Here is a 15,230-nt window from a genome sequence, read left to right on the forward strand (position 1 = left end):
TAAATCATAACATAAGGAATTCTAAAGTCTTACTGGCAAAACCCTTCCTTTGGGTATTCCTTTAATACATTGCAGTTGGGGTCCATGATGCTACTCAGCACATCATTGATGGATCTTGTGTAAATGAGGTGCTGAATGGACACCATGTTCAGCACTTCTGCAGTAGTTGTCTGGTCAGTGTCATTCAGCTCTCTTCTCTGTCTCCTTGAATGAGGAGACAACTCAGGCTGAGAAGATCAGGGTAACCATGCTGAAGGCTCCACTATGGAAAGTCTCCATTTTTGCCCCACCCCCACCCCAGCAGTGCTGCTTAGGATGCAACCGTCCCTCATCACCACTCCCAAGCCCACCCAGCTCCCTTCTGGCACTGAAGACAGCAGCAGCGGCTGCTCTGCCACTCTTCTCTTCAGATAAGCATGGCTTGGAAATGCTATCTTTAGAGGTGATGAGTTTTTGTTTAGATAGGATGATGACTAGTATAAAGCCCACACACACTAACAAGCCTTGGAGTGCAAAATAATTATTGAAAGCAATTTGAGAGAAAAGTGGAAAATCATCAGGAAAAAAAAATTGTTCACAAAGCCCAGTCTTTGCTGCCAATGGGTCTGCCTTTATTGCTGCCAGGTGATGTAGGCACTGATCATACTCTTATTCTCTTCAGCCTGTTTTGCATTTTAGCCTTTAGCAAATCTTTCTGGTTTGGCCAGAAGAGATGCTATGCATCATCTTCTAGTGAACAACAAAGGGCAGATTTATACTTTGTTACATCTTGGTTTGTCTTATATATCCTTTGGGATCACTGAAGGTCTCTTTATGTCCCTTCATGTACAGCAATATAAAACATATAAATATATAAAAAGTAACATTTTTCTACCAGAAAGGATAGATACGTTCTGACTCTGACTCTATGGTGTGCATATGTTAACGTACTATGCCATGTCCCATATATCTTGACAAACTAAGTTACAAGGAAGACCTCATTCTAGGCTGCAGATTAGTTCTCCTTTTACTTAAATGTGGTCTTTTAATTAATGGTCTTCTTATTGTAAATTGAGTTTAAATTATTTCTCAGAAGCTCATGTATTTGAATATGTAGTCCCCAGATGATGACACTTTTTTAGAAGATTGTGGAACATGTAGGAAGTGAAGCCTCTAGAGCAAATTGATTACTGGAGGTGGACCTTGAGAGCCAAGCCCCACTTGCTGCTACTCTCTGCTTCCTGACAACTAATGCAGGGTGACCAGCTGCCTCATACTCCTACTACCATGCCTTCCCTGTCATAATGGACTGCATCCCTTGTTGAAGGTCAAAATAACCCTTTCCCTGAAACTGATTCTTATCTGGTTCACAATATGAGAAAAGTAACTAATACAGAAATTGTTGTGGAGAAATAAGGCTGTTGCTGTGATAAGCTTGACCATATAGCTCTTGGCCTTTGGAACAGGTTTGTTGGAGCATTGTGGAAGAGTTTAAAAGTGGACTAGAAAGAAGATCTAATCCTGTAAGCAAAGATTTACTGGTTATCCTTATGGGAATTCAGAAGACTAGAATGCTGAGAGAAATGTGGAAGTAGAGGACCAACTCCTGAGGTTTCAGAGGGGAACAAGGATTCTATTGGGAGCTGGGCTAGAGACAATTTATTTCATATTCTGCCAAAGAAGTTGGTTGGATTCAGCCTGCCTATTATGTCCCAAGAACTTCAGAGCACCTAAATTTGAAAGTAACAGACTAAATTGTTTGGCAGAAAATTGCCCAGGTATTCATGCTGTGCTATGGTTATCACTTACTGCTCTTATGCAGGTCTTCAGCAGAGAACAACAAGTGGATCTGAAAGGTATAAAAATGTCCAGTTGTGCTTAAAGTTGTATGCAAAGCTGTGGATGATGAGACAAGTATAGTCATTAGAGATTAGTACCATTAAAAAAAATCTGCTCTGTACAGAGACAAGAGAAAAGGTGACCTGAAGGTGAGATTCTATCCACTGTAGTCTCCATCTTGTGAAAATGGAAATTAATTTTTAAGACAAAAGTCTAAACTGAGAATACTGCTGAAGGCATTGTCTCCCCCAAAACAACATCAATGGGTTTTTCCAAGGTCAGAATACAAAAGCTGATAAAGTTGTCTTCAAAGAGGGCAAGGCTTCATCTTGAGCTGGTTTAGGGCTTGGCAGCACTATGTGGTACTGATTGTATAGGCGTGGAAGATGCAAGAATAAGAGAGTCAACAAAACTTGTGCCAAGGTTTCTGAAGGCCACTGAGGCCAGGAAATGTATCCCAGGGTTAGAAAATCCTGCAATAAGGCACCTGAGAAGGTAATTATGAGGCTGTGAAGTTGAAGATTGGGTTACAAAGAAAACCTCATGTGGGAGATGCCAGACCCACAGGATTTCTCCACAGCAAAGCCTGCAGGAGGGAGCAAGCTGGCACATAAGAGAGGTTATGTGTGCTATTGGTAATGAAGCAGGAGAGATGGGGCTACGTAAGCCCTTTGGACCACTGATGATTCCATTAAGAGTTCCAGATGCTGGATACAAAGCTCTAAGATTTGATGTTTGCACTCCTGGGGTTTGGTCTTGCTTTTATATGATCTTTCCTTTCTATATTCCTGCTCTTCCATTTAGAAATGAGGATAGTTACACTGTGCCATTGTATGTTGAAGGCATTTAACTTGCCTTTTGATTGTACAGGGGTTCACAGTTAAGGTATTTCCTTGAGTCTCAATGATGGCCATGAACCTATGGGAGAATGGAGCAGAATGGTCTAATTAAATTGTAAAATGTCCTCTGTAGACTGGTGTGGTGGAACACTTAGTTTCTAGCTTGTGGCACTTTTTAGAGTGTGGCACTTTTTAGAGCTTCACTGGAGGAAATTGGCCACTGAGAGACCTTCAGGTTTTATGTTTATAGCTGGGCCTTACTTCTTGTCTGCTGTCTGCTTCCTGAGTACTTATACCAGCTGCCTCATGTACCTGACACCTTGCCTTCCGTAACTCTTAAACCAGAAGCCTAAAGAACCCCTCTTAAGTTGATTCTTATCATGCACTTGGTCACAAAAGTGGGAAAGTAGTTCATGACTACTCACCTTTTAGTCCTAATAGCAGTGCCAATGATAAGAGCATAAATGGGCTGTGAAAGAGACAAATTCCCTACAAAACAGCACAAGAAAGTGAACAGAACTATTTCCTTGGATACAAGAAGATATATAATTAGTCCCACAGAGTATAATACACAATGAAGTATCTGAGGGGAACATATAAGCAAAGTTAGTAGCCAGGCTCATGTAGTCCGCTCATCATTATTCCACAGCATAGACTGAGCCTGGACCTTCTGGAGGCATCAGGGTTGAAGTCTCCTCAGAGGGGCCTGCCTTGATCAGCAGGTTGGGAGAGTTCTGCAAGAGTAAGCTGAGACCTGACTTCATGTTTCATTACAAAGTTGTAAGTTAGCTAGGTGAAGAAGCATCTGAGAACACTTTGACACTTAAAATAATAATAAATACGGTGTTAGACATTTTGACTGTGGAAATAATGGCAGTAGCCAAGGCCACATCTCTTTAGCAACTAGTTTGGGTCAGTTGAACTAAACTGGGCTTAAGCAGCTGGTTTACGTTCACCTTAGTTAAACTAACCTTAGCTATGCTAACCTAAGGAAAGGGGGTAAAAGATGACCTCCATTACCGTTCCTGGTTTTCTCTCAGCATTTCCCAGTTAGGTGGGGTCACTGGGCTCCTTCTGTCTGAGCATCTTAGAAATTTATTTCAGGAGTCAGAACCAACAATTCTAACATCTTAAAATGATCCTAAGTAATTAATTGAACTAGGCCAAGGCCAGATGATCCGCTTGAAAATGAATGCCTTAAATAAGGGTATGCACACACATGTAGATTATATATATGATATAAACATATATAATGTAGGCAAAAATTTAATGATACCGTCATTGAAAACTATAGAACATTTCTATAAGATAGCTATAAGCTTATCATTTCAAAATTGTAGCAGTAATCTTAAAAGTTCTTATTAATAAAATCAAACCTGAGGCGAGCTATTGGGGTCCATGCTGGTAGATCAGAGAGACAGAACAAGCCACAGCTATCTCACCTCGCCGGATCCTCATCTGGTCTTGTCTCCTCAGACTGGAGGCCTCTGAGTCCTCATCTGGAATGGGTCTCAGCTGAGTTACTGCTCCAAAGCCTGAATGCTTAACCAGCCAAAATGCTTAACCAGCCAAAATGCTTCTAGTTTCTGGTCCTCACCCTTATATATCTTTTTGCTTTCTACCACCACGCCCTGGGATTAAAGGCTGGCTTTCTGGGATTAAAGGCGTGTCACCATGCTTGGCTATTTCCAATGTGGCCTTGAACTCACAGAGATCCAGAGGGATTTCTATCTCTGTAATGCTAGGATTAAAGGTGTGAGTGCCACCATTTTCTAGCCTTTGTATCTAGTGGCTGTCTGTTCTCTGACCCCAGATAAATTTATTAGAGTACACAATATTTTGGGGAACACAATACCACCACATTTCCTCTCTTTTTGTCTAAAATTAAAAAAGCTTATAACTAATACAAGAAAAACTATCTTCAATAGGTATATGCAATATACAGTCAAGATTACATTAACAATGTCTAGTCCATTAACATTTGACAGATCCAGACAAAAAAACTCCATTATATATATTAACAATGTCCAGTCCAGTAACATCTGATAAACTCAGACCAAAAAATTTTCATTACTTATCTTATTTAAAACAAGTAGTTCCTTTTTAAAAGTAAGTTCCATAATCTCCCTTTTTATCTTATCATATCCATATTCTGAAGAAAAAGGGGACTAAAGAAAAAAAAGGGACTAAAGGAAAAAAGGGACTAAAGAAACGCCCCACAGAATGGCGCCCAAACAGGGACTAAAGAAAAAAAGGGACTAAAGAAAAAAAAGGGACTAAAGAAATGCCCCACACAAAATTATATAGATTAAAAAATCTTATAAATGAAGGAAATGTATACGCAAATACATTGTTTTCACCCTTTAATGAAGGATGGAATATTGCTGTTGAAAGAAGAAATCTGAAGCATGAAACAAAAACAATATACATCCAAGTGGAGTGTAATTTGCTTATTCCTTCATCGTGGCAAGTCATAAACCTCTCTCTTTCTTGGAGGGTTATATATACATGTTTTATGGACATGTATGTATGTTCATACAGGTATACCTGATCAGTATCAGGTGTCTCTCTCTATTACTTTCTACTGTAATTTTTGAGAGCATGGGCTGTCTTGGAACATGGAGCTCACCTGTTGGCTAGGCTAGCTGGAGAAAAAAATCTCCAGAGACTTGCTTGTCTCCACCTCTCAGTACTGGGGTTCCTTGGTGCTGCCTGGCTGGTGCATGGTTTGTGGGAATCTAAGCTCAGATCTTTATGCATGTCTAACAGGTACTTTGCCAACTGAACCCTCTCCTCCAGCCCTAAGCCCATGTTTTAAGACATGTAAGACGGTCTTCTTTTTCCAAGTCTCTAGAGCAGTTCTAAAAATGTGCTCTCAGACCAGTCTAACCAACATCACCTGGAATGTAAATTAGTATGCCCTCTCTATTCCAGACCTACAGAATCAGAACCTCTAGAGGTAGGACCCACACACTTTTAGCATTGCCTACAGGTGACTCAAATAGAGTTCGAGGACCAGTGCTCTGAACATGCAGCCCTCGTTTCATCCTAGTAGAGCATTTGGGGGAATGTAAATTCAATGTATAAAAACCAAACTCTCATAGCATTACCCATACTTTTGTTCTTGTGAAATTTAGGTTATTTCTTAATGTGCTTGGAAATTAACCATGTTTCACATTGAGTGACATGAAGGAGATTGCTGTTAGCATGGAAATTACTTCGTGTTATGAGATTTTCATTAATTACTTGTGTTCTTAGTAGCTGAGGCTTTATGAAAGGACCTGTGCTAGCATTAATAAATGCAAACAAAGTGGAAGGTCCTGAGGTTAATGAGATAATAAAACATTAATCTGTGTTTCTTCTTTAATGTAAAACGGAGGCCCATCAGGTTCACTTTATGTACGGTACATTTGTCTTTCCAGGAAGAACAAAGTATGCTAGCCATGGAAGATGAGGGCACAGTACAACTCCCACTGGAGGGACACTACAGGTAAACATGTGTTTAAAACACATCAGTGAGCATCATAGAATGTGCTGGTTATACTCTTCATACCGTGTGAAAGTTATCAAAGCTGTGTTAAAACATGAAAAAAAAAAAAAGGTTACAGTAAGTTCTGCCAGCTCTCACTGTATAGCAAAATAACCTAAAATGAAGTGGACAGGGAGTTGTCTCCTTTTCATGTTTTATAAAGTATATAAAAGATCACTTTCATATTCTCAGAAACTACCCCCTGAAGATACATGGTTAGACACCATTTACTTCTAACGTAAATGAGGTCAGTATCTGTAAGATGATCTTGGGAAAATATTTTTATTCTAAGAATTTGCTCCTAACAAAAGTCATTTCCAAAAAGATACCCTAATTTTTGAGTTAAAGAAGTCAGCCATGTCTGTCAGTTAAGAAAATTTTCATATAGTTCTACAAAATACACTGACCTTTTTACACACAAAGACAGCAAAATGAAGTTTTGTTAGTTAAAACGGAAGTTTTTACAAACCTTTGTCCCCCACCCACCTTCACTATTCCTCCCTCCCTCCCTCTTTTTCCTGCTCCCTTCCTCTCTCTCCTCCACTCTCTGTCTCCCTCTTTCAAAAAATTTGGTTTGACTAATTTCCTCATAAAGTCTGTTTTAAGTACTCTTCGATACCCATGTTGTAAGGTCTCAAAGTTCTCAAGCTGTACCAGTAAATCAATAAACATGAAAAAATTTTTTAGGGGGAGAGATTTGCCATCATATTTAAAAGACAAAGTCGTAAAGAATCTATTGGATCTCAGAGTCTTACTCTAACAACATATTCTCCCCAAAAGTTTAGGTATAATGACTTGTAATTTAAAGGTGGACACAACTAGTGAAAGTATTTAACTCTTTTTTTTCCTCATTTAAAATTCTCTTGATTGAGTTGGATCAGTATATTCTCAAGTGAATTCTACAGAAACTAACTTTATGACATGCCACTCCAAAAGGGTTTTGTAGTTAACTAAGTTAAAAAAATAGTCCAAAACTGCACACTAGCTTGTAAATTCATAAAGGAATTTTGAATATGGAATAATAAAAACAGTGCTGCCCCTTTAAAGCTTAATTTTGCTTGATTCAAAATTTTCTAAATCCCTTTGTTCATAAGACTGTCTAATAATATCACAATATACTTGTTTTTCATGTGATTTTTTTTTTGGAAATTAATTGATCTCCTATTCTGAATTTCTAGAAAGTTCCACTTCCAAGAAGGCTAGAGGAATTAAAGAGATTTTCAGATTGAGCAAGGCTGAGTCCTGCTGCTTCATTTACCCCAATTGTTGGGTTTGTTGTCTTCTTGTAAACAGCTACCAGTATAGTTGACATGAGGCCAGCTTAGGAGTTTGGTTAATGTGATTTCTTTTTCGCAGTAAAAAATGCTGCCTATATGTAGCTTGAGTTTTTCCGCCTTGCCCACAGTCAGGACAAATCTCTGTCTCCCACCAGTCCCACAGCCGCTCAGACCCAACCAAGTAAACACAGAGAGACTTATATTGCTTACAAACTGTATGGCCGTGGCAGGCTTCTTGTTAACTATTCTTATATCTTAAAGTAACGCATTTCTACAAATCTATACCTCGCCACGTGGCTGGTGGCTTATCGGCGTCTTCACATGCTGCTGGTCATGGCGGCGGCTGCAGCCAGTCCTTCTGCCTTCCTGTCCTTTTATTTCTCCTCTCTGTTAGTCCCGCCTATCCTTCCTGCCTAGCCACAGCCGATCAGGTTTTATTTATTAACCAATCAGAACAACTTGACATACAGACCATCCCCCAGCACAGCCAAGTGCAGACCATCTCAAACACCTGCACTCAGGCCAATGGTCCTAATCATCCTCTATGCGGACCTGCTGGGTAACGCCACAAAGAACCCAAGAAGGGCTCCCACAGGACATACAGAACATCCCACAGCACCTATATGTACAAGAATAGTGCCTTTTTTTTTCATTACAAAAGTTTTCACTTGGTCTGTAATAGCTTTATACTGCCATTTGACTATGTTTCTAACTCTTGAGAGGTCTTGGAGTATTGTCAATGTTTTCTATAATTGCTTTACATTAAAAATATAAAAACAGAACAAAACTAAACAAACCAGCCAATGACCATCATAGAACCTAATCCTGTAGGCTCCCCAGTTGTATGGGAAATACTCTGTCAAAGGCACAGGCTGAATTCATTTTCAAACACATAATTACTGAGTAAGTGCCATGTGTCCAGCTTTGGCTGACTTTTGGGGGACGCAGCTGTTAACCAGTGACCTCGAATACTGTTGTCATTGTATTCAAGTAGAACAGAGAACCAGCACAGAGCATTAAAATGTGAACACCTAATACAGTGTTGTAGATGGCAAAAAGAAGGGTAGAAAGAAAGTGGATACAAAGAGATGGGCAGCTAAGGGAGTGGGACAGCAATTTAAGATGGTGGCAGCATGGACCTCCTGAGCAGTCGAAATTAGAATTGGAAGCAAACATCTGAGATCGGGGATGAATTAAGAAAACTGTAGCCCAAATTTATGTCTACACAACTAGAATATTTTCTTCAGATTTTTCAGATACTTTTTAATAACTGAGGGAATTGCTTTATGCTTCTCAATTTTAATTATTAAAATATGCTATTATAATAAACTGAGTGAAATATTATTCAACCTTAAAAGGAGAGAAATTTGGGCATATGTGAGGGCATCTTGAACTCTTAGGACCTTTTTCAAATGAAATAAGGCAGTGACACAAAAAACAGACCTTGTATGATCCATCTTATAGGAGGCACTCAAAACAGTCCAAACAACAGAGGTAGGACATGCAGTGGTGCTTAGGGGGCTGGGGGAGAAGGAAGCAGAGAGTTATTGTTTAATGGAGATAAAATTTCAGTTTTAGAAGATGAAAAGAATTCTGGAGACAGATGTAGTAGTGAGCTATACATTGTAAGTGCCTTTTATAACTTTTAATTGTACATCTTAAACATGTTTAAGATGAGAACTTTATGTTGTAGGCACTTTACTTGAAAAATTTAGGTAAAATATTTCACATGGTTATAAATTTTCATGTACTCATCTTCTCTAGCTGAATGCCTCATTATTTGTTTATTGTATGTTATTTCATTTTGGGTAAACTCCTGTCCAGAGATGACCCATCTGTGATCAATATTTCTGATGAAATGTCAAAGACTGCCATGTGGGGGAACCTTCTGATTACTGCTGACAACTCAAAAGATAAGGAGTCACGCTTTCCTTCCAAAAGGTTTGAATTTTGAAATAATAAGGTTATATTAATGCTAATGATTTTATGGTATAAACTCACCAGGAAAGGATACTATTGGTTTTAATCAAATTTAGACTTTAGATATTTCAGAAACTTTTTCTAAAGGGAGAATGGCAATTTTTACAAACATTGTGTTTCTCAGTCTCTTCCTTTCAAATTAAAACTCACTCCAAAACTACCACAGTGGGGGGGAAATGGAGCTGTTATTGACCCCAGTGCATGACAATGTTGAACGTTCATTTTGACCCACTTTTTCTTTGTGTGGTTTCATTGTATTTGCTCATCACACACTCCTCAGGGCCACTGTGGGTGCTGGGCTGCATTCCCCACTCCCTGTTTCCTTTCGTGACAGTGATTTGGCACGTGTAATAGTCATTCTACATTTACTTGGTTTCTAGTTCCCGGTTTTCAAGTCCCTGACAAACTTCCCTAACCTTATCCTGAACATCCATCCATTCTCATCTGTCTGTAGACATGTGAGCAGTCCTGTAGCTGTATTGGTGATTTTAAGTGCATGCTGAGCGAAAAATGTGTCTTTAAACAGTAAGGGAATCCTGGTATTTCCCGCTGAATTTTCCAGGACTGATAACTGAGTATGGATCTTAGCATGCAGCCATCTTAGATGCTGATCAGAAACAAACAAAAAACAACCCTGTGTTACGCTAGTTTTACTTCTCATACGAATGTGGTTGATGTTTGGGAATGGTGTAATAATGATATAATTTATTTTTATAACGTTACATTAACTTTTTCTACTTAATTTTTATATTACATTTTTTCTGTCATAAGCTCCCCTTCCTAATCACTCTAGAAGCTGATTCCCTAAAGGTAAGACCTTTTCCCTCAAACCTATTCCCTGGTTGCATTTCCTTATGTTAAGTGGTGTCTTCTGGAAACCTGGTCACCTATGTCATCTGTGTGAGTTTTGGGGAGGCAAAAGGCCCGGAGAGTCTTGGACTCCAATCCAATGTAAGACTTATTTTTATGTTGTTTTATATCTACTTAGTTCTTTAAGGGGCTCTGAAGCATGAGGAAACATTTTTCCCTTAAAGTATACAAATGCATCACATGAAAAGCAGCAAAGCTTACAGAACCATACTTAGCAAGTAATAGCATCAAATTTCTACATTGGGTAAAGAAAATTTGTCCCTTTAATTTTGCAAATTACAAATATTGCTGGGATACACCCAAACTTGCAAGCTCCGTGAGACACAATTGGAGCCATGGCTAGAGAGAAAGACTACATTCATCTTGGGGGAAAACCTCTTGCTGCTAGTTTTTGTCACCCCAAAATGGCATGCTGCTTCAATGTCACCTCTGTAGCAAGCAGAGTAAACAAGACAGGGACTGTCATCACCCCAGAAGCTGGATCAGTCTTTCCTCCTTCTCCCCTACTTTTCCTCTTTCATTGCTTGACTAAATTCCTCTGATTAACTGACTCTAAATTTCTCTAAAACTTGTACCAAAAGAGGTTGATATAAGTTTCTTTATAGACTACTTCTACCAGTTTCGAATGGTGTCTTTGAACAGGGATTCAAAACCAGCATGTATTCCCTTGCTTGGATAATTCCCTTGCAGTAATAATGTTCATTCTAAACATGATTTAGATTTCTTTCTTCAAAATTCTTGTCCTAGCCCCTCTGAATCATCCTTGCAGTAATTTTATGTCTTTGTCAGAACTCCTCAAAGAAAATCAGGGTAGTAAGGAGGGAAACTTGAGCCCATGGGCTCTGTCTGTGACTCTGTCACATGAAAATTTAGCATTTTTCCAGTTTATTTTAAAATATGAAATCCAGGTTGATGGGCTCAAAGTAAAATGCCAACCCTGGGGACTGGGCAGAGAGTTTGAGAAAATCAGACTTACAGATGCTTTTCATTCTGAATTACATGGGTCCATAGTCCAGACTCTTCCTGTTTTCTCTTTGTGCTGAGCAAAGGTTTTATAATGTGATACTTTCTGTGATTCTTAAAGGAAATAGTAAAGTCAAATGGTGTCCTTTACGAGAAAACCTAGTTATTTTAAAATCCTGCTCATAACTCATTTTAGGAGCAGACTGATTCTGGATAACAGTATAACATACTTGAAAGGTATCTAGTTCTAAGTAGACCATCATTCATATACTGGTATAATCATGTATTTCTTGGTTTTTTTAAACATATATCCACACTGATCTTCAACCGTTAAGAAATGAAAGTTCAATCTAGCTTTCTCTATCCCTTACCCCCCACCCCGTGTGTGTGTGTGTGTGTGTGTGTGTGTGTGTGTGTGTGTGTGTGTGTGTTTGAGATATTGTCACTCTATAGCACAGGCTGGCCTTGAAGCAGTTATGCCCCAAAACATGTCGCTATGCCTAGCACTTTTCTTCACTATTTGATGTGATAATATATTATGTCTGTGAGTTGGTAGTCAGTGTCTTTCATCTTCACAGCAGTGGAAACTTTGGAAAAAAAAAAAAGGAAGTGGCTTCTAGAAACCCTAAAACCACCAATATTAGTAACGGCAGTACCCTTCCAAAGCTACTGCTTTTCCTTAGCATCTGTTGAAAACAGTGAACTATAACAAAGGAATGCTGCCCATTTGCTGGATAATAGACAACTCACTTGTCAAAACAAAAAAGGCCTGAAGATGAAGTCTCTTGTGACCCAAGCAGGTTCTATACAGACTTTGACCCACCTCTCTCTCACAGTTCGTTCCCATTTTGTTTCTTTGTATAGTATGTCTCGGGAAGCTTAGTTGCCTATGCAGTGACGTTTAGGACAGTGATACCTTATCAGTTGTTTTGTTCATATTTTGTTTTTGGAAATACCATATCTAGTTTGACTGGAAGTAGAAGCTAGGCACTGACTGCAATTCCTGCTCATCTTGAGGATGTCTGCTTTGGTCCTGGTTGAACAGTGCTGTACAAACATATGACAAGCATCTCGAGCATCTGTTTTTTTTGTTGTTGTTTTTTCTGTTGTTGTTTTAAATGGACTTGAATTTATCTTTACCTTTTGATTGCCTTGCTTGGTAACTAACAAGAAATACATAAACTAAAAAATTCTAATAAATAGCTTTCAAATTCAACACTTAAAGTCCAAGAAAAAAAAGTGAGATGAAGATTGGATGTCTGCAGTCAGCATTACAAGTAACCTATATCTTATACTTGTAAATACTCTTTCAAGCAAGTTAGAAGTGATAGGACACTAATCCTCCTAAAAAGCATTAGGAAAATTATTTTCCTATTTTCTAAGTATACTGTGTAAGAATGATTTTTTTAAAAAACAGTGACTCCAATGAAATACCTCTTTAATCACATTAAATACTCTGTGAATCATTTGTATCCTACAGAAGAGGTGATTGTTTAAGCTGGTGCTGTAGAATGTTGCAGCCAGTAGTGGCTAAAATTTGTACCTTTGCTCTGAACAGGTTAGCTAGTGGACAGCCTGGCTCTTCTATGACTGTTCTACCTTGAGTTGTGTTACTTGTGTGTGGTTCCTATGTATCAGCTGCTGTTAATAATCTCAAGGATTCCCTCTCTTCATATATATTTTACATTTGCAAAGTTGATCTCATAGTGTACTTGTTATTTCATAATTTTTAATTAGCAGTGTGTGATTAATATTTTACAAACCATATTTAACTGTAAAATCATATACTACTTAGTTGTAATATAATTTCTTAGTTTCCTCCTGTTACATACTTAGACTGTTTCCATTTTTGTTTGTTTTGATTTTTAAAAGATTTGTCATCATCATCATCATCACTACCATCATCACCACCACCACCTTAATCATGATCATGATCATCATCACTATTATTGAGACAGGTTCTCAGTATGTAGTCTGACTGGTCTGGAATTGATTTATAGACCAGGCTGGCCTAGAACTCACAGAGATCTGTCTGCAAACTCACAGAGATCTGTCTGCCTTTGACGCCTAAGTTCTGGGATCAAAGGTGTGTGCTACCATGCCTGACTCAATTTATATTACTTTTAATTATGTGTATGTGTCTATGTGTAGGTATATGCTTATGAGTGCAGGTGCCCAAAGAGGCCAGAAGAGGGCATTGGATCCCTTGGAACCTGAGTTACAGGTGGTTGTGAGCTACTTTATGTGGATGCTGGAAACCTGACTTGGGTTCTCTGCAAGAACAGCATCTACTCTAATACTCTTAGCCACAGAGCCAACTCTCTAGCACCTTGTTTTGCTTTTAAAAAAATTGTTTTTTTGTTTGTTTTGCTTTTTTGCAATAGCGTTTTACTAGGTAGGCCCCCATGGTTTCTTTTTTTAATAATAAAATAATTATAATATAATTTATATTATTGTATAATATATAGTAATATTGTAATTATATAATTATACATGATACAATACATAATTATAGCAGAATGTCATTAGGAATCATTTTATTGCTGTGTTTTCTTTTGAACAGTAGTGCTTGGTTTTAGCCTAGGTCCCTGGGCTATCTAGTTTTGGTTCCTGATCACCCAAGCAGTGTTGAGTATGGGATTCTATCCATATGGGATTGAACCTTCAATCAAATCAGATATTGGTTGGTTACTTCCACAAGCTTTGTGCCATCATTCCCTAGCATATCTTTCAGAAAGGATATCATTGTAGATCAAAGATTTTGTGGCTGAATTGGTGTTTCTGTTTCTGTTTTGGTAGCTTCCTGTACTGAAGATGCTAGAATGTAGGTGTGAAGGCTCTATGTAGGCACCAGCTTGATTTCCTCTTGTTCAATGAGTTGCCTCCACAGCTTCTCATATAGTTTGATAAAAACAGGTCTCTCAAAAATCATGTTTACTGCATAATCAGTGAACAACCACAATGCTTTATAAAATGGACTCCTAGGAACATTTCTTGCAGTGGTACCTATAAATGCTAGGAAAGGAGCATTTTCAGTGATCTTAAAATATTTTTATGAATTCTTTGAAGATTTCATACAATGTGTTTTGATTATATTTGCTCCCCCTTCCCCCCAACTCCTTCCTGATCCACTCCCATTTCTCTATCCTCCAACTTTGTCTTCTCCTTTATTTATTAAGCCATGGGACTCTTGTTTGTGCTGGGTGTGGGGCCAATCCATTGATGCGTGGATGAACTGCCAGGACAGCTTCCTGCTCCTACTCTTTACCTTTCCTCTGTCCTCTGTACATTCTTCTCCTACCACGGAGTCTCCTTCTGAGCTGTGATTTCTTAGTTCTTCCCCTAACTACTTGACAAATGCTTTTCAAAACAGTATTTGAGTTCTGTGGAAGAAACTTTCTCACAGAGTTCTCAGCAGCATGGCAATAGTGGTCTACTCTTTGCTCATTCTTAAACTGTCACTTCTTATTTTTATGTTTTGTTATTTTACTTTTTGAGATTATAATATGATTACATCATTTCCCTCTTCCGAATCCTTTGCAAACCCTTATGTACTTCTCTCTCCCTGCTTGCGAATTTCTAATTCATGGCCTCTTTTTTCACTAATTATTATTACATACATATATATGTACATACATATATATTTCTAAATAAACAAATGCAACCTGATCAGTCTGTATAATGTTACTTGTGTGTATGTTTTCAGGACTGACCAACAAAGATAATTTTATCTACTGTGTATTCCTAGATCTTCTCAGAATACCTGATATTTGTTTATTACAGTAAGAAATAATACACATATGATATGTTTGTTTAAATGAAAGCTTAGTTGATTGGCACTTAGAAAAATAGATGTAATAAGAAACCCAGAGAGATCATCTTACAGTTAGAAAATCCAAAGAAAGCATTTTCATAGAGGTTTGAGCTGATTATAATACTTCTGCCTCCCCAAAT

The 15,230-nt window shown here is 38.3% G+C and overlaps 1 protein-coding gene across 14 annotated transcripts in view; it reads left to right on the forward strand.

Annotated features, from left to right (window-relative positions):
* Positions 1-15,230, forward strand: part of Slc4a10 (solute carrier family 4 member 10) — a 270,855-nt gene that overhangs the window by 249,112 nt on the left and 6,513 nt on the right. For 7 of the 14 annotated variants that reach the window (XM_028865911.2, XM_028865767.2, XM_028866368.2 and 4 more), the window contains 3 exons: positions 6,080-6,147; positions 9,288-9,404; positions 10,215-10,253. In XM_028865911.2, the coding sequence (XP_028721744.1) occupies positions 6,080-6,147; positions 9,288-9,404; positions 10,215-10,227 (198 nt within the window). In that variant the 3' untranslated portion in view covers positions 10,228-10,253. The remainder of the gene's footprint in view (positions 1-6,079; positions 6,148-9,287; positions 9,405-10,214; positions 10,254-15,230) is intronic. The other 7 variants (XM_028865674.2, XM_028865529.2, XM_028866141.2 and 4 more) reach the window with 1 other exon arrangement.

Source organism: Peromyscus leucopus, chromosome 4, assembly GCF_004664715.2.
Source record: "Peromyscus leucopus breed LL Stock chromosome 4, UCI_PerLeu_2.1, whole genome shotgun sequence".
In the NCBI taxonomy this organism is placed as follows: domain Eukaryota; kingdom Metazoa; phylum Chordata; class Mammalia; order Rodentia; family Cricetidae; genus Peromyscus; species Peromyscus leucopus.